The sequence below is a fragment of the Hermetia illucens genome, chromosome 6, assembly GCF_905115235.1.
Source record: "Hermetia illucens chromosome 6, iHerIll2.2.curated.20191125, whole genome shotgun sequence".
NCBI lineage: Eukaryota > Metazoa > Arthropoda > Insecta > Diptera > Stratiomyidae > Hermetia > Hermetia illucens.
In genome coordinates this window covers 45,491,707-45,510,052 of record NC_051854.1, presented here as the reverse complement: position 1 = coordinate 45,510,052, position 18,346 = coordinate 45,491,707, and the positions used below count along the sequence as shown (strand labels likewise).

General features: G+C 45.2%; 1 protein-coding gene across 1 annotated transcript in view; it reads right to left on the bottom strand.

The window, feature by feature from the left end:
* The window catches only part of LOC119660315, a 94,537-nt gene that overhangs the window by 8,931 nt on the left and 67,260 nt on the right, over positions 1-18,346 (bottom strand). The window contains exon 2 of the mRNA XM_038068790.1: positions 1,974-2,165. Coding sequence (XP_037924718.1) covers positions 1,974-2,165 — 192 coding nt within the window. The remainder of the gene's footprint in view (positions 1-1,973; positions 2,166-18,346) is intronic.

The following is an 18,346-nucleotide window of genomic DNA, read 5'->3' as shown; positions in this document are numbered from 1 at the left end:
TATAGAATGTGCTTTCAACAACGTCAGTACCAACGCCATCAAGGAAACCTTGACCAGTATTAGATTGTAGGGGTATCTTTCGCATTGGGTTATATCCATCCTAAGTACCAGGTTAATCCATTTGGATCTGGGAGGCAACGACTTGACTAGGGCTGTAAACAGAGGCACGCCTCAGGGTGGCGCCATCTCTCCGGTGTTCTGATTGATAGTGATGGACGAAATTTTCTGAATGGTGGACAGCAGCGGAGTGAAAGTAGTGGCGTCTGCCGACGGCTTGGTGATATTATTAGTGATATTTCCGTCCATTATGAATGATATCATGGAAGGAGCGTTGCAAAAAGTGTGCCTGTGGGCCACAAGATGCGGACTCGGCATAAACCCAACCAAAACGGAATTGATGCTATTCACCACCAAGCCAAAGATACCTGAATTCCACGGCTGAATGAACAAAGATTGGTTCTTTCCTCTAATGTAAAGTATCTGGGTGTAATTCTGGATTTAAAATTAAATTGGAGATTGAACATAGAACTGAGGGTTAAGAGGGCCTACATAGCTCTATGCCTGTAAGAGAACCTTTGCAAAGAACCATCTTTTCCGGCCGAGGATGGTTCTCTGGATGTACATTGCTGTGTTGTGTCCAATCCCTACGTACGGTTCTATTGTATGGTGGCAGGCTTTGAGCAAAAAAATACAAGATAACGAAGCTTAATAGGATTCAAAGAACCGCATATGCAGGTGCTACTATGGCGCTGCGGTCCTGCCCGGCAGATGCTCTCAATGTACTTCTGCATCTCCTTCCCCCCAGATCTCCACATCAAATACGTTGTAGAGTGCAGTGCCGTCACACTACGTGCGTCCGGATGCTGGAAAGCGAAGCACTACGTCCACGGTAACATCCTAGACGAAGTACCTCGGGAAATCTGAACATTCCCAACGGACTATGCCACACGCAAGCTGAACGTTATGAGAAACTTTGCTGTAGATTTTGTCGACCAGGGCAAAGTGGGAAATCGGCGGCGTGTTGCAAGGTTATGACAAAGAATTCTATATCGATGCATCAAAGATGGTCTGTGGAGTCGGCGCGGGGGTTTTCTCGAATACACACGGTATATCCGAGTCGTATGGTCTCCCAGGTTTCGCCAGTGTATTCCAAGCGGAAGTACTGGGGATACTGGAAATCTGTCGATGGCTGGAGCATGATCCGAGCCCCAAGCGTAACATAGCCATTCTGATCGATAGCCAAGGGCCATCAAGACCTTATACTCAGCGACGACATCCTCTGGGCGGCACGCTCAAGGTCACCTTCCTCTGGATTCCTGGGCATAGGAACATAGAGGCGAATGAGCGGGCTGACGGATTGGGCAGACGGGGCTCTGCCTCTGGCAGCCCTTCGACGGAGTCTACTCGCACTACCTAACAGCCGCGGGCCTTAGATGGCAAAGGCTTACTAGTTGTGCCACGTCAAGGAGGATAGACCGATCACGAGAGCTCCTGTGCCAGACACATGCAAATTCAAATTCTAAATTACGGTGGTTTGCACGGAGCACTGGCCCAAAGGGGATCATGTCACCAGGCTCGGCATGCCCTATAATTCGCATTGCCGAGGCTGCGGAGAAGGGGGGAAGCCCTCATGAACTTTCTCTACGATTAATAATAATAATCGTTGGCGCAACAATCCATATTGGATCTAGGCCTTGAAGTGTGTTAGAGCACTTCATTCAAGACCGTACGACTGCCCAGCTAAAGTCAGTCTACGGACACTGGGTATACCATTCTTTGGGGGACCTTAGAGAGATCCTTCGTGACTGCTTCGAGTCAGCTGGATTCTGCCTCCCTGTTCTCATAATAGTAGTCACGGTCTTAGGAGTTTGTGGCAAAATCACGCACCACAGCGCTAATTGGGCCCCCCAGAGCGGCCACTGATACCTACTCCAGATATGCCCCATAAATCTTAAATAGTTCATGCAACTTACCTTGTTTTTGAGTGATGCATCCCTTATAGTGGTTCGGGCAATCTACGATAAATTTTTTCAGAGAATCTCCTTGCGATCTATCGAATTCCTCACAGGACAATAGGCTGGTGTCACTCTGTTCTGGGCGCATACCTGGCAAATCGCTGGGGTCGCCGCAAACATAACATCGAATACCGCTCGCTTGATCAATGGCTGAAATATTGAAATGATGCAATTAAATTTCAATTTAGCGCTTTCAATTACATTTATCCATTCGAAGTCTATAATTTAAATTTTCCGACTTTCAGAGAAATCAATGTCTGTGGAGGTAGTAAAGCTTTAGGACTGCATTTCAGATGGCTCTGAACGTAAGTGCAAGGGGGACTATGTTAGCATTCCAGCATGAATTGAGGCTTATGGGAGCGATCGAAATGGATGCCTTTTGTATAATTTTAAGTCCCAGATAAAACTAGATTTATCTGAAATTAGTTGTGTCCACGATCAACATCGAAATAAACTGCATTTTATGCGTTACATATGCACGTACAATTAATAAAACGCATGTAAGCGAACGTGTAGCACAGATGAAATGACGCGATAAATCTTTGTTTCTCCTCCATTCCAAAGTGAAGAACAAGTTCATCTTTTGATCGAATTCAGATAATGGTGAAATCATGTCCCCAAGAACAGAAAACAAATTTCATATGATCGTGACTTGCCCGAATTAACCGGATTTTATGGGAAACCCAATAGGGATGTTATTTATTACTTCATTTTCGATCCTCGATTATGAGTTTCCATAATTAGGGTCCCTTGGGAACCCGAAACTATCTTCAAGAAAACACCAGAGTCGAGTATTATCTTGATTGGATTTCCCTCATGTGCCCGTGGAGGGCACCTATGTAGTTATGGTTGGAAGGAGTACTTTATTAGAAAGTCATAAATTACCGAAATAAGCATGCGACAAGATAAGTATAGTCAGCATCTGATAATAAATAATTAATGCGGTTAGTTAACTTTGCTGTTGATTTAATTTTTAATAAATGAGGAGATATACACATATTTGCGGTTCAGTGAGAACTGTTATCATGGAACCCATACTTTATGGGTACTTCAACGATCTAACAAGTCGAATTTCCCTCGTTCTTGAGAACTCTGGTGGCTATAATATCTCCATGTCTTTCAGCTAATTCAAGGATTTATTTATTTATTTAATTTAATTTAGAGGACAATACACAGAAAACAAATTCCTTATTACATATTGTTCTCAGAGAGAGCAGTGAATTGCCCATGTTGACTGGCTATTTAAAGAACCGTGTGAGACTCAGGAAAGACAGTGTAGAATGAAGGTAAAATCGGGGGCGGCTCAGGGATCTATTCTTGGTCCGGACCTTTGGAGCGCATAGTCTTCTACGACTCGCGATGCCTGATGAATTGCATCTGGTTGAGTATGCGGATGATATTACGGGATGACCAAGGAGAAGGTTTCCACAGTCCTTCCTATTGAGGTTGATGAAACCATGGTCTTGTCGAAGCCGGCGGTAAAATGTCTCGGCATCGTGATAGATACGAAGATGAATTTCTTCAAGCAGATTCACCACACGACAGACAAGGTTGCGGCTATAATTTTTGCGATTTGCCAGCTGATGTCCAATGTCGAAGGTTCTTTATCCAGCAGGCGTTGCTTACTGATGAGCGCGGTTCAGTAGGTCCTCCTTTACAGTTCCGAAGTATGACTGACTTCTTCAGTGAGAAAATGTGCCGCAAGCGCTTTAGCGCAAGTACAAAGACGAGGGGGGAGGGGAGTTATTTCGATCGCTCTCCATGCTGCCGAGCGAAGCCAGGTATATCCTCAGAAAAAGCGAGGGAAATAAGGAAGCTGTCGCTTGTGTAAAGAGAGCCCGTACTCTCTGCGCATTGGAGCAATCTTGGGAAAGACAATTGAAAAGTGGAAGACGTGCGGCCGTAGTTCAATCGAAAGCACGGATGTAAGGATGTGATGGATGATGCCTGCCACCTCCTTTTCTTCTGCAGAAGATCGGAGCGTCGTCACCTTTCGATAGAAGGGTTGCTTCCGTCCCCGAACACCATAATTGAGGCCATGCTGCTAAGCGAGGACACGTGGAGCCGAGTGGCACGTATACTCACTGGCCAGGGAAGCTGAAGCTCCCTGAATCTACGGGGTTTTGCTCCTATACTAAATAAGGCTGGCCTGCGGTAATGTGTCAAACGGTTCCGAGCCAGAGCCCTAGACACTCCAGGGGATTGTTTTAGCCGGTAGTTTGTCTGGGATAATAGTCCGGTACTTTGTGTGTAAATGCATTTCACTTTCCACCCTCCCCCTACGCCTAACCTCCCTCACCGAAGTGCCCGACCTTGAAGCATTTAAATCATTTTTTCAATGGGATCTGCTAGCTCAGACTGCAGACAACCCATCCGATTTGAACTTTTTGGCTGCCTAATATTTTCGTGATCTCCATTGGTAGGTAGGCATTGTGAACGTTTGAGTATTATCATTGACTTTTCTCAAACTTACTTATTCTCCCAATACCCAAGCTGTAGGGCGTTGTAGGACTGGCATAGCCTCGGGATCGGAGAGTAGAAGTAAATCTCGAGCTCCGCGAAGGGAACATCAAAAATGTCCGCACTACGTGTGTTATGAGACGGGGCGAAACGGAAAGTAATATCCGAGTTTGCGGAGCAGTCCATCGGACAATTGAAGAGTTTGAAAAGAGTACACATGTCAAGGAAGATACGGCGTTGCTGTAGGGAGCGGAGATTGAGGGTGCGGAGTCGTGACGGATAATCAACCCGTGTAAGGTTCTTTTTGCAAAAGAGGGTCCGGGTGAATTTGCGTTTTATTAGGTTGTTGCACATGAAATGGCCGATTTGGCAATCAAGTAAAGTTAGTTGCGATTTTGTTGCATCAAACCACCACCAGCTGGCGTTTTTGGTGTCGGATAATGAAGTTTAAATACTCCTACATTTAATCATCTTAATTTTGACCGTCGTTGTGATAACAGTGAATAAAAACGGATTAAAGTATGGAAAAGAGCCAAGAACGTATACTTTTTCTGTATAAGTTCAAACTCGATCATGAAGCAGCGGAGGCGACCAGGAACATTAACAGCGCATTTAGAGCTAATACCGTAAACGAACGAACCTCACGGCGGTGGTTCGAAAAATTACGGTCAGGCGACGTAAACTTTCAAAGTGAACCACGTGGTCATCCAGGACCATCGATTGACAACGACGAGCTGCGTTTGCTATTCGAATCTGACACACGTCAGTCTGTGAGAGACATTGTAGAGAAACTGGGCGTACACTATTCGACAGTTTCCCGGCAATTACGACAACTTGGAAAGGTGAAAAACCTCGACAAATGGGTACCGCATGCCCTTACGGAGCAAAACATGGCGCTTCGAATGGAAGTTTGCAGTTCTTCATTCCCCCGCAACAGAAGCGATCCCTTTTGGCACAGAATAGTGACATGAAATGAAAAGCGAATATTATACGACAATCGTTGCCAATCAGCACAATGGCTAGATACTAGAAATACTGTGCCCAACTCGAGGAAATGCACCAAAAATTGAGTATTCAACGGCTGAGATTAGTCACCAGAGATGGTGTTATACTCCTTCACGACAATGCACGACCTCATGTTTCAAGAACAACGGTTCAAAAATTGAACGAATTGCAGTATGAGACTCTGCATCATCCACCAAATTCACCGGACCTTTCGCCAACCGACTACCACTTTTTTAAGCATTTTGATCAGTTTTTGGCGGAAAAACAATTTAGGAATGAAGAGATCATCAAAATTGCCTTCGATGAGCCCCACTTTTTGACAGCGTTCCTGTTGCCAACGAAGCTCCACCTCCCGCCGCTGCCATATATCCTGGTACTTTATCCACCCATACCAATGGCCCCAGGCTAAAGGGGGCGCTCCACCTAAACAGCTCTTTATCTCCAGGCTAGCGTTCGCAACTTCTACGGACGATGTCCTGGAGTATATAAAGAGCAAAGTTGGTTTACTTTCTCCTCTGCCCTGCGTTAAACTGAGAAAAGACAACAACACCGACCGGGTGATTGCATCTTTCAAGATGACTTATCCACACGGAGTTGAAGTCCTTGGCAACCCTTCTTGTACTCGCCCCCGCCGTTATTTCGTAGTAGGAGTGGACGATGGAGGTGATGATGAGGTTCATTTCTTCAGTCCACTTCATCCGCTGCCTACGCGATCTTGCTGAAGTGATCGTTACAGATTGTGGCGAAACAGCTGAAGCAGGCGGAGCAATGCTCCTGGTCGCCTAGACGTCGAACCGCCCCACGACTAGCGTTTTCGATGCCGTGCTGTCTATTACGGGAGCCCGACTCAGTCACTAAGTCAGACGTCTCCGCCGGTTATCCGTACCGGCCCTTAAATTCCTTCTTCTTCTCATAGATAGATTTGATTTGCTATCCCAGCTTCCTCAGTGAGTAATCTACAAGACTGCAAAGTTCCTGCACTTTCCTCACCTACTCCCTGAGACTCTGCGGTGGTGTATAGCCATTCAGACTGAAGCTATCCATTCCTTCTCCTTTCGCAACCGGGCTTGGGATCGGCTACTAATATTATCTTATCTTATCACAATCTCGACAGATACCGGTTTCTACCTAATACTAGCACTAAGTGCCAAGCATGTAGGCTCGGACGAACCTTAAAAACTAAAGGGGCGCTGGTGGTAGGTCAATGGGAGAATCCGTCGAGAACTCCCCCCAATATCGAGCACGTACGCAGAATGGTGTACTTCTGTACAAGTAGCACCTGTAGCTCATAATGTATTATTAATGTAATTGGCAGCCCGGGCATATTGTTAAACGTCGCCCATAGATTAACTTTTAAGAAAAGGCTGGGGCTAATATCTTTATCCCATGTGATTTTAATATTCGGCTTTAAACCTAGGAAATTCATCATCATCAACGGCGCAACAACCGGTATCCGGTCTAGGCCTGCCTTAATTGGATCAGGGCCTTGAAGTGTGTTAGAGCACTTCACTGTAGTGACCATAACGGCTAAAATCTTTATCTCCAGGAATGCCTCTGGCCTAAGCTAAACAATTAAGACGATTTGGGGGTAACCTGAATGCAAGGAAATAGCTTAACCTTCATTTGAATATAGGGAAAATACACACAATAATGAAAATATTCGGCTAATGAACCTAGGGGGGTTTTCGTGCCTGTAGACTACAGAACAGGCCAGCACGGTGGCGCAACACTGGGAAAATGGTTCAGGATTGAATTCTGAACGACAAATGCTTTGCAGAAGAAAAATAGGGCCAAAGGGAAATACTGTATGAAACGAGCATTGTCAAAGGCAATGATCCCATCTAGAGCTCGGAGATGCGTCTCTGAGAATCTCGGGGTTGAGTGCAGCCTATTCACAACATTGTGCTAAGCTCAACATTGGCATTGGACCCGAGGTGGTTGTGGTGTTCAATAAATCGACAAGTTAGAGTCGCATCCCCTGATGAGGAACTTGTAAGGACGCATTTTTGCAAGAAATCTACCATCTAATAAAGCCAGAAAACAAGCCATCCCAGAAAGGAGGGGATACGGCCTAACGGCTCCGGCACTCCAGGCACCGTACAGTAGACACAGACTCCATGCCAACGCAACTGAAGTGGAGGAAGCAATAAAACAAATGAAACAGGGGAAAGCGACAGAACCTGACGACATCGCATCTGAGGTCTGGAAAACGAAGACCTGGGACCCGACACTGTGGCTCAGTGAATTCCTCAATCGGGTTATTGTGGAAGGTAGAACATCATCTCACTGGCAAGAAAGTATCACAGTTCCAATATGGAAAAAGGAAGGTAGTCCAGCAGAACATTCAAATTAGCGGCTGGATTTGCCAAGAACATCAGAACTACAAATGTAATACACCCTGCGAGGTTACTCATGAAGAAACATCGTGAAAAGCATCGCCCACTCTACATTACATTTCTCACCACTCCTCTTTGTTCTTGTTATGTCACACAACGCTGTCACACGGGACATCCAACGTCCAGCGCCTTTTACAGCGGCAGGGATCTGCCCAAAGGGTCAAATGGTAGTATAGGTCCCAGAGCGAAACGTGGATTGGTACCCAAGATGGAGCGTAAAACCTGGGAAACGCCTGCTGAACCAACACCGACAGCTCTACTCCACCTCCACGTGGTGACCGCTGGGAGCTCTTTCGTAACGAAAAGCTGCAAACGGAGAAGGATGAAGGCGAGTCTCCCGCGCCTAAAAACGGGACAAATTGTACCAACTGGTCCTCCCGGTTGGGGGTTGGGTAGGGCTGACAACCCTACACGGAAAACAAATTGTTACGAAGCCACAACAGGAACCTCGGACTGGGCGGATTCCACAACGACGAACTCGGCAACAACAAAAGAATAACGATTTGCGTATTTTCTCATGGAATGTTCGCTCCCTGTACAGAGATGAAGCTGCTGAGAGCTAGCCGATTCCCGGTTCCAATATAGAGCTGATGTAATAGCGTTATAGGAGATACTTTGGACAGGGACTGGTTTCCTGGAGAAGAGTCGCCACACCATATATTATAGTGGCCATCCAGTAAACCATGTGCTCGGAGTAGGTTTCTTAGTCAGCCAAAAAATGAAACCTGCTGTTATCGACTTTGAAAACATAAGCGAACGGCTATCCGCTTTGCGCTTGCGAGGCAAATTTAGAAATATAAGTCTCATTAACGTTCACGCCCCTACAGAGGAGATTGCAGAGTCGGAGAAGGATACCTTCTACGAGGCAGTAGAACGAACCCTCAAAGCTTGTCTCAGATATGCTATCAAAATCACATTTGGGGATTTTAACAACCAAGTAGGGAAGGAGCCCGTATTCAGGCCACACGTTGGCTCCCATAGCTTACACGAAAATATAAATGATAACGGACTGCGGATCATTCAATTAGCAGTGTCACACGAAATGGTTGTTGGAAGTACCTGGTTTGCGCAGAAAGCGGTCCACAAACATATGTGGGCTTCTCCAGACGGGAGCACTTTCAACCAAATTGACCACGTGTTGATCGAACGCCGCCACCTCTCAGCCTTGATGAATGTCAGGACATATAGGGGGGCCAATATAGACTCGGATCACTATCTCATTGGCATGGTGCTCCGAGCTCGAATAATACACCACCCAGAATCCTCTCTGACAATCAGGTGAGAATTAACACTGAAGCCATCCACAACACAGCCCTCCGCAACACCTATAAGAGGAAAATGGATGCCGCAATAACCGCAGTCAACAGAGATCCTGGAGAAGAAGCATCAATAAATGATCCTCACAATCATCTGAAGAACGTTGTCATGGATACGGCCACAAACATACTTGGCCCCAGCCGCAAAAAGAATCTGGACGGCTGATTTGACGATAAATGTAAGCTAGCTACGGAACGGAAGAATGCTGCATTCTCAAAGAACGGGGGCACGGGCGGAGACTTATCACGAACTCTGGCGAGCGGAGAAGCGACGTCACAGATGTAAAAAGGAGGCCTGGCAGAACCAACAGGTCTGTGAACTCGAAAAGTGTAGGGAGCAATCGCACCAGGCGCGGAAGTTTTACCAACAATTCAGCAGGATGAAGTCTTACGCACCTCGATACTCATCCTGCCGAGACAAAGAGGGAAATCTGACTTCCGACAGAATGGGCATATTGGAGCGATTGGTTGAGTACTTTGATGAACTACTGAACACCCAGAACATCGGCGAGTTGGAGGTCCCGCCAACTGAAGACGACGGACAAATGGCAGTATTTGTCACCAAGTATAGAAAAAACAGTCCGTGCAATTCATCGGTTAAAAAATCATAAGTCGCCAGGAGCCGATGGAATTACAGGCGAATTGGTTAAATATGGAGGAGACCAATTACACCAAGCGGTTCATCAACTTGTGCTCAAGGTTTGGGACAGCGAATCAATGCCTGACGATTGGCAAAGAGGCATTATCTGTCTCATACATAGAAAGGAAGATTTTTTTTTTTTGTGCGTACACGTCCGCCGCAGCTCCGCCGCCCGAACGGCGGAACTACAGCGGACGCGTGTGGGATTCACACCCACTAAAAACCACCCCCCGTCTCTCCAGCCCCAGCCCCGCGGGACCACCATTGAGGTATTACTTCGCGGGGTAGGTTTGCTCTATTCTCTACTCTCTCATCCTTCTCCTATTTGCAGCTTTCCTCCTTCTTTGTTTCTTCAGCAACTCCTCCTGCATTTGGATGATTGCGGAGCCAACCGCAAGCCACTTCTCCTCGGACTTCAGCATCTCAGTAACCAAGCTCTCCGGGGTCCCGCTTCTGCCCAGCACCTGGTTTAAGCTCCTTCTCTCCATCGCAAATTGTGGGCAGTGAAACATCACATGCTCTGGATCCTCCGGTATGCCATCGCATCTGGGACAGTTCGGAGAATCATCCAACCCAAACCGGTGCAGATACTGCCTGTAGCAACCACCGTGCCCTGTGAGGAACTGGGTAATGTGGTAGTTGGTCTCCCTATGTTTTCGCTCAAGCCACACCCTAATGTTGGAAATGAGCCTGTGCGTCCAGACTCGTCCCATCTGCGTTCCCAGAGATCAAGCGACTCTGACCTTGCCGCATTTCTACGCTGTGCATGCCCCTCCATATGTGTTGCATTGTACAGGACACTCATTTCTTTGGCTAGAATGTCAACCGGGATTATGCCTGCCACCACCAATACTGCCTCATCTGATGTGGTTCTAAAAGCACTGCAAACCCTCAAAGCCATCCGCCGCTAAACCGAGTTCACCTGCTTCCGTCTCCGTGAGTTTGCAAGCGCCTCTGCCCACACAGGCGACGAGTAGAGCAGGATGGAGCGCACCACTCCGGCTAGCACCAACCTCCGGCAATGTTTCGGCCCATCAATATTTGACAACATTTTTGCAAGTGTCGTGGTGGCACTGGCTGCCTCTTGGCATGCATACTCTAGGTGTTCCCTAAAACTCAATTTGGTGTCAATTATCACCCCCAGGTATTTGATAGAAGGCTTTGATACGACCGTATGTCCACCGACCTCCACTTTTACAGTGTTATTTTTCCTGCGTTTCGTTATTAAGACCGCTTCCGTTTTCGCGTCTGCCAAAGTCAGCCCGGCCTTTTCTAGCCAGGACTTTACCGCTCTCACTGTTTCTGTTGCGTAAACCTCCACATCTTCTGGGTGTTTTGCTGCAACAACCATAGCTAGGTCATCAGCAAAGCCGGCAATTGTAGTCCCTTCTGGGACGGGAAGAGCAAGCACCCCATTATACATGATATTCCACAAGAGGGGACCTAGTACCGATCCCTGTGGTACCCCGGCTGTGACAATGTACTCTTTGGGGCCCTCATCCGTCCCGTACCAGAGAGTTCTCTCTGACAGGTAGTTTTCCACCAAATTCGCTAAGTATCCGGGGACACCTATGTCAGCCAACGCCCGTTTAATTCTATTCCAGTTGGCCGAGTTGAATGCGTTTTTGACATCCAACGCCACCATGGCACAGCAGCCGCCAAAAATCACTGCACCTTTTGCCAGGTTTACCACCATGCGAATTGCGTCCACCGTAGAGTGGGCGCGTCGGAAACCAAACTGGCGTTCCGACAAACCATTGTTGGCTTCGACGATGGGCAGGAGTCTGTTGTAGACGACTCTCTCCATCATCTTCCCCATTGTATCCAACAGGCAGATAGGACGATAAGACGCTGGGTTTCCAGGTGGCTTGCCAGGCTCCGGAAGCAACACCAACTTTTGCTTTTTCCACTGGGCAGGGAATATTCTTTCTTTTAGGCACGCCTCAAAGGTGTTGGCGAAAAGGTCGGGCCTAGTCTTCACTGCCAGTTTCAAAGCTCGGTTGGGGATGCCATCCAAACCTGGGGCCTTGTTGTCACCGAACCTACCACATATTTCCCGCAGCTCCTCCACAGTTACAGGCGGTATTATGCCGTCATTTAGCTGGACCAAAATTTGCCTTCCCCTATTTTCGTGGTGAGGGAACAGAGTGGTAACAATCTGTTTCAGGAGGCGCGGACAGGTCACCTGGGGTGATTTCCGCAGCCTTTTCATAACCACTCTGTAAGCCTCGCCCCAAGGGTTTATGTCAGCATGGTCGCACAGCTGTTTGAAGCAGTTCTTTTTGCTCCTCCGAATGGCTTCCTTTAGGTGGCCATGCAATTGCTTGTGTGCCTCCTCTCGACCGTAGCCACCGGGTTTTCCCCTGAGCCTCTGGCAAAGCCTCCTTGCCCGAAAACATGCGGCTCGCAAACTTGCGATTTCGTTGTTCCACCAGTAGTTGGGTTGCCTACTGGGGAGCAATCGTCTTCTGGGCATAGTAGCATCGCATGCTTCCGTCACCCATCGAGTGATTTGGGTGGCTTTCTCTCCAGCCGTACCATTCAGGGATATGTCGGATTTGAGCACTGCGGAAAACGTGTCCCCCTCGAAAGCTTTCACTGTCCAGCCAAGCATACCACCCGGCATTCTGCGAAAACTCTTTTTCGAGCTCGATCCGCCCTTGATCTCTATGCAGATAAAAAGGAAGATATCACACAGTGCAGCAATTATAGAGGTATCACGTTGATGAGTACCATCTATAAGGTATTCTCCGCTATCTTGCTAAACCGAATAGCCCCATACGCCCAGGATATCATTGGTCCACACTAATCAGCAACAGATCAGACTTTCTCTCTGCGGCAAGCGATGGAAAAACTGTTGGAATATGGACATCAGTTGCATCATCTATTCATCGACTTTAAGGCCGCCTATGATAGCATAGCCGAAGTAAAAGTGTACACGGCCATGAGAGAACTGGGTATCCAGACGAAATTGATAAGACTGGCTAGGCTGACCCTGACCAATGTGCGAGGCCAGATAAAAACACCAGGATCACTCTCAGGACCATTCGACATCAACAACGGTCTACGACAAGGGGATACCCTATCATGCATCGTCTTTAACCTGGCCCTCGAGAAAGCGATCTGTGATGCTGAAGTCCACCCAACTACTGGCCTATGCTGACGAAATCGACCCGAGACATACAAACTGCCTTCATCCAGATCGAGCAGGCGGTGATTGGCGCAAGATCTTGGGCTGCACATCAATGAAGGCAAGACAAAGTATATGATGGCAGCGTTAGCACCAAAAACCCACCAACCAACCAACAAAATCTAACCACACTGGTCAAACGGGAAGAATAAAGATATGAGACTACAACTTTGAGACCGTTGATAATTTCTCCTATCTAGGGTCGAGAATCACAAGCGATAACAGCTACGATGATGAAATCCGTGCACGGTTGTTGTCAGCCAACAGAGCCTATTTCAGCTTACAAAAACTGTTCCGGTCGAGACGTCTCACCGTAGGGTCAAAACTCTTACTGTAAAAGACAATGATCATGCCAGTCCTCATGTATTCCTCGGAAACTTGGGTTCTTAGCAAGAAAAATTGCGAATTCTTGGCCGCGTTCGAGAGAAGAATCCTCCGAAGAATTTTTGGCCCTCTCATAAGGATGGACGATTCCGTAGCCTACAAAACGACGAAATCTATGGGTGATACTATGGCCTTAAATTGTGGATAAAATCCGGCCCACTTAATCCCCATGGATGAGGATGATCCAGCCCGAAAAGTGTATATGGGCAATATCCACGGTAGAAAAAGAAGACGAGGGAGACCCTGCCGAAGATGGAGCGATGGCGTAGGTCAGGACGCCAGACAGGTTTTAGGGATATCGAATTGGTGGACCTCGTCGCAAAACCGGGATGTCTGGAATTCCTTATTAAGGCAGGCCTATACCGGATGATGAGTGACCTGCCCAGAACTCGGCTCAATGCTGCTTCACCTATTAGCGCAATCTGGATGAAGTTGCATGCAAACAACTGGTGTTCTTTATGATCGACTTATCAACGAATGTCTCAAATCTAAAATTTACCGCAATGTTGTCCGTCCTAGTGCTCTCTATGGTTCTGCGTGTTGGCGGACTATAAAAGATAATGAACGGCGAAATCATCCATTGTTAATTCCTAAAAATGGTAAAAAATTTATTTCGTTCTATTTCTATTTCGTTGGCTATCAAAACAACTTTCTCAAATTAGATTTTTTTCGCCACTATCCAATAAACAATGTTTTGTTCTTTCCAAACTACAATTAGCTAAAGGCACAAGATAGCAACGACCAGAAGCCCCACAAAAAGTGAATTCCGGCTTTACTATTTCAGAGAAAGATAAAATAACTATTACACTCATGCCTAACCAACTATCACACTTTTTTCCTGGGTGTAATTACGATTTAACGGTTCTTCAAGTTAATGATCCGAAATTAATGAACTCACCTTTGTTTACAATAAAGTGGGTTTTTTCTTGAGGCAACCCAGTGATCGCCACTGGAGCCAAATTTGCTTTGTCATTTCATTTTATTAGAAAGAAACATCGAATATTGGCCATAAAAATTCAAAAAAAATTATTGGCAGTTTTTTCAGTTCTGTTGGCTTTAGGTAGAGATGGAGGTTGTTATATCATTTCAATAGATCGTAGATGGATGATGTGATAACCAAATCACGAGTTTATGGACGCTGAAAAGCTAAAGCGTAAACTAATATCAAACTACAAAGGGATTTCCTCCTTCTTCATCGTTTTGTCCTCCAACCATTGTCCGTCAACTGCATTTTAGGTTGCTATTTGATTCCTTCATATATCAATCAAGTTTATAGTAGCATTTCAAGTATCTTTTTATCAGATATTTCTTTATTCAGGCTCGTCTTAGTTTAGAAATGCTAATTTGGCTCATTTTGAATGAATATGATAAGTTTCCTGGAACTGACTTTAAATTCTATATAAAAAAGTGTTTCTAGAATCATCATTTCTGCATTAACTTTAAAACAGTTTTTATGACTTTTGTAAAGCCAAATACGTTGCATATCCCCTTCATTAAATTGACCCCGAATTTCAACTCTAAAATCTGGTTATATTGAGAAATTTTAGCAGAATCAACTATCTTAACGTTTGTGTATTTTATGCAGTTGAAGATAGATACTCTACCATAAAATCTACAAATTAGGAGGGACTTATTTGTTTTTGATAAGACAAATCATAAAAAATATCCAGATATAATTTTGGTAAGTGGTTTTGAGTAAATACAATATTTTTGTTAATTACACAGTTGAATTATTGTTATTATCTCTTTAATTAGTTTTTATATTGAAGAATACACACAAAAAAAGCTGTAAAATTTATAAAAGAAAGTGCTGCTGACTAAAATGATTGATTGATGATAGAGAGTGGCAATTTGACGTGAAAGTGGCAACTTTGACCTACTATAACTTTGTTAACACTAGAAGGATTCCCGCCAAACTTTTCAGTATAATGTTAAAACCTATATTACCGCAAAATTTTACAGGTCTAGGATGAACTCCAGGGTAGTTCGCATTAGATTTTTAAAATAAAATAATATATTTTTATAAATTTGTTTGACCAGATTTCCGTATGGAAGGTATTTTGAGGCCAAGATACCATTTGCATGGACCACCATGATTTTTTTTTTCAGGTTTTCCGAGTCGGTAGTCCTTGAAGTAATTGGCCTTTTTGGGACCCCCATTCGGAACCAATGTGCTAACTAATACCTGCTAATCGAGATTTTTCATTTGATATCCCACATGATTATATTTGGTAAAAAAAATGTGAATCCCTCTTTTACGTATTGCGGGCCCTCCTCTGAACTTCAACATGAAACAATGTAATTTACCGCAAATGTGGAGGCTCAGAGTTCCAACCTTTCAACAAATTTCGCGTCAATAGATGTAACTAACACTATGATCCTAAGGTCGTCTGACCCAATGTGGCCTGGAACTCAGACTGTCCACACCTTATTGAGCGAATTGAGCGCCTATTAAGGCATTCCCATATCAGTTTGGAATTCATCTGGTAGGACATAAGCGCCTTAATAGTTGCTTGGTTGTCGGTGAGAAAAGCAATGCTCTGGCCCTTATAGTTCCTTTCGAGATTGAAGGAGGCACGTCTATCTATGGCGTCTATTTCCTTGTGAACTATCCTGGTATGCTTACTCATTGTTTCAAAGTAGATTTTCTTTGGACCAATGACTCCGGCGCCTGTTACCTTTGTCATAAGGGATCGGTCAGTGTACTAGATAATTAGTTGTTGGTTTTTTATTTCCTTTGTTCCTTCCTTCTTTTCTTTTTTGCTTCTGAAGAGTCGTTTTCTTGTTTTCTTTTTTTCTTCGGTTAGTGAATTATTTTGTTTAGTAAGGGGTTGGCAATGAATTCTATTAACCAACATTTTTTATCTTAAGAATCTTTCTTCCCCACTCCTTTTGGGGAAGGGCGCCTCATTGATATCTGAGGCAGTGGAAACAACGATAGAGAACGCAATCCGCCGCGAATCTTCCCTCTCAAGTTACTTAACTCGGAGTACTAGTTTTCTGGTTCAACGGACAAGGCGACAGTCTTTTGTCTTTCCCCACTCAACTTAGCGTGCGATTTCCCCATTTAGAGTTATAGGTTCTATTGGGATCCCAACGAATTAACGGCACATGTAAACTTTGTAAACGACGTGAGAGGTACTGAAGTTTTCAAAAGAACCCCTACCCGTGGCGTGGCGAGTACAGCGATGTGCAATAGCGTGTAAACGGGACACTTGAATGAAGTTGCACTTAGGTGTTGGCCGACCTGCATGATCAACTTCGCCACTTCTCTGTTGACCATGATTAATCCCAATGATCGTTGTGATTATCCCTAACTTCGCAGATCATTGCACATCCACAGGTGTCACTTAGTGCATTGTTTTTGACTTCCATATATTGATCTATCGTTGAACGATCTTAACAGAACTATCATCAACCACAGACTACTTAAACCGTATGTGGACTACCACTGCATCCAGGGTCAAAAAGATATCACTCTTGTGAAATTCAGCTGAACCTTGCCATGTTTTCTCATTGGTATACTCCAAGTAGTTCTTGAAATTCATCTTCATGTTGAGTATGATTTTCTGAGCATATAAGATAGTAGGGAACCAGAAGGATTTTCTGCGAGAGGGTCTTTCGGGCCAAAGCGTGATTTCAGAGATAAAACAAGTAAGTAATCAAGAATGAGTGGTGTCACTAAATATTTGGTAACACGATAGGAGATGATGTGGTTAGCATTGCCTTGATTTGACTCAAGTATTCGTTTATAGCTGGATGGTTGGTGAGTTGGTTAGTCCAAGGAAAAGGTAATTTGAAACAATGTGCATACCAGCATTTTTCAGACAAAAAACTCAGTGTGCAGGCACATATAAATCCATGGTGAAAATCTTATAGAGTTATAATGAAGGGATTCAAAGATCACGCATCTCTATGAATCACATATCCCTATTATCTCATGACGAATATTTATGCGTTATTGTTTCAGAAGAGCAGATACGGTGGTCATAGTAACCGTAGTAATGGGAATACTGAGGTACTTTAAAATCGTACCAAGATGGGTGACACCGAGTGCTGGCCTCGTCGGTATATATGAGATTGCCCTTCACCCCTTGGTGGGGTATAGCGCGTCAACCACACTTACGTGCCATCGCTTACGATTACATAAAATGCCCTTCAACTCCCCCCACCACTTTACGAAACGCTCGCGTTCTGCGCTCCAGTGCCCTTAGGGCGACCCACTCGCCGGCCATCGTGGGAGAGTGCATTCTACTGTATGCCGTAGCCTGCAATGCAATTGTCGCTTCTCCCTCCTCCTCCTGTGTGAACTATCCACTGCCAGTCCAATTCTACTTACCTCTACTTGTCTTTCCAAATCTTAAGACATTTGGCCAAGGTGTATGACCCGGTGAGAGAGCAAACAGAAGTCATCAGCGTAGTCGAGGTGTTTGAAGAAAGATATCATTGTCCATTAAATTCCTCCACGACCTCCGGACAAGGCAGCATGAAGAACGCGACCGATAGCATGAAAAAATAATATCGATGACAGGATGGCGAACTCCGCTTTGGACCTGAAAATCTTCTGAGATTTTACCTCGGTGCAGCACGTGGCATTTTGCGTCATCGTGTGTCGCTCTGATAATAGCTATTAGTTTCTCCAGGATGTCCCTCCTACGTAGAGCACACTCCCTGTTCACGCTATCGAAAGCTTTCTCAAAATCGATGAAGACAAGGACAATGAAGATCTAAATTCCGCGCACTATTCCAAAATGATCCGTAGGGTGTTGATGTTTTCAATGAAGAAGGGAACAAGTTGTTCCCGAAAAATCGATTTATGTGGAATAAAAATTATTTCTAGTGACGGAGACGATGTCGAGTTTTCGTTTCTAAAAATTTGTTGCTAGAAATACCGCGAGTACGCATTGGTTGTGATCATCCCCTTCTACTACTAGGACAGA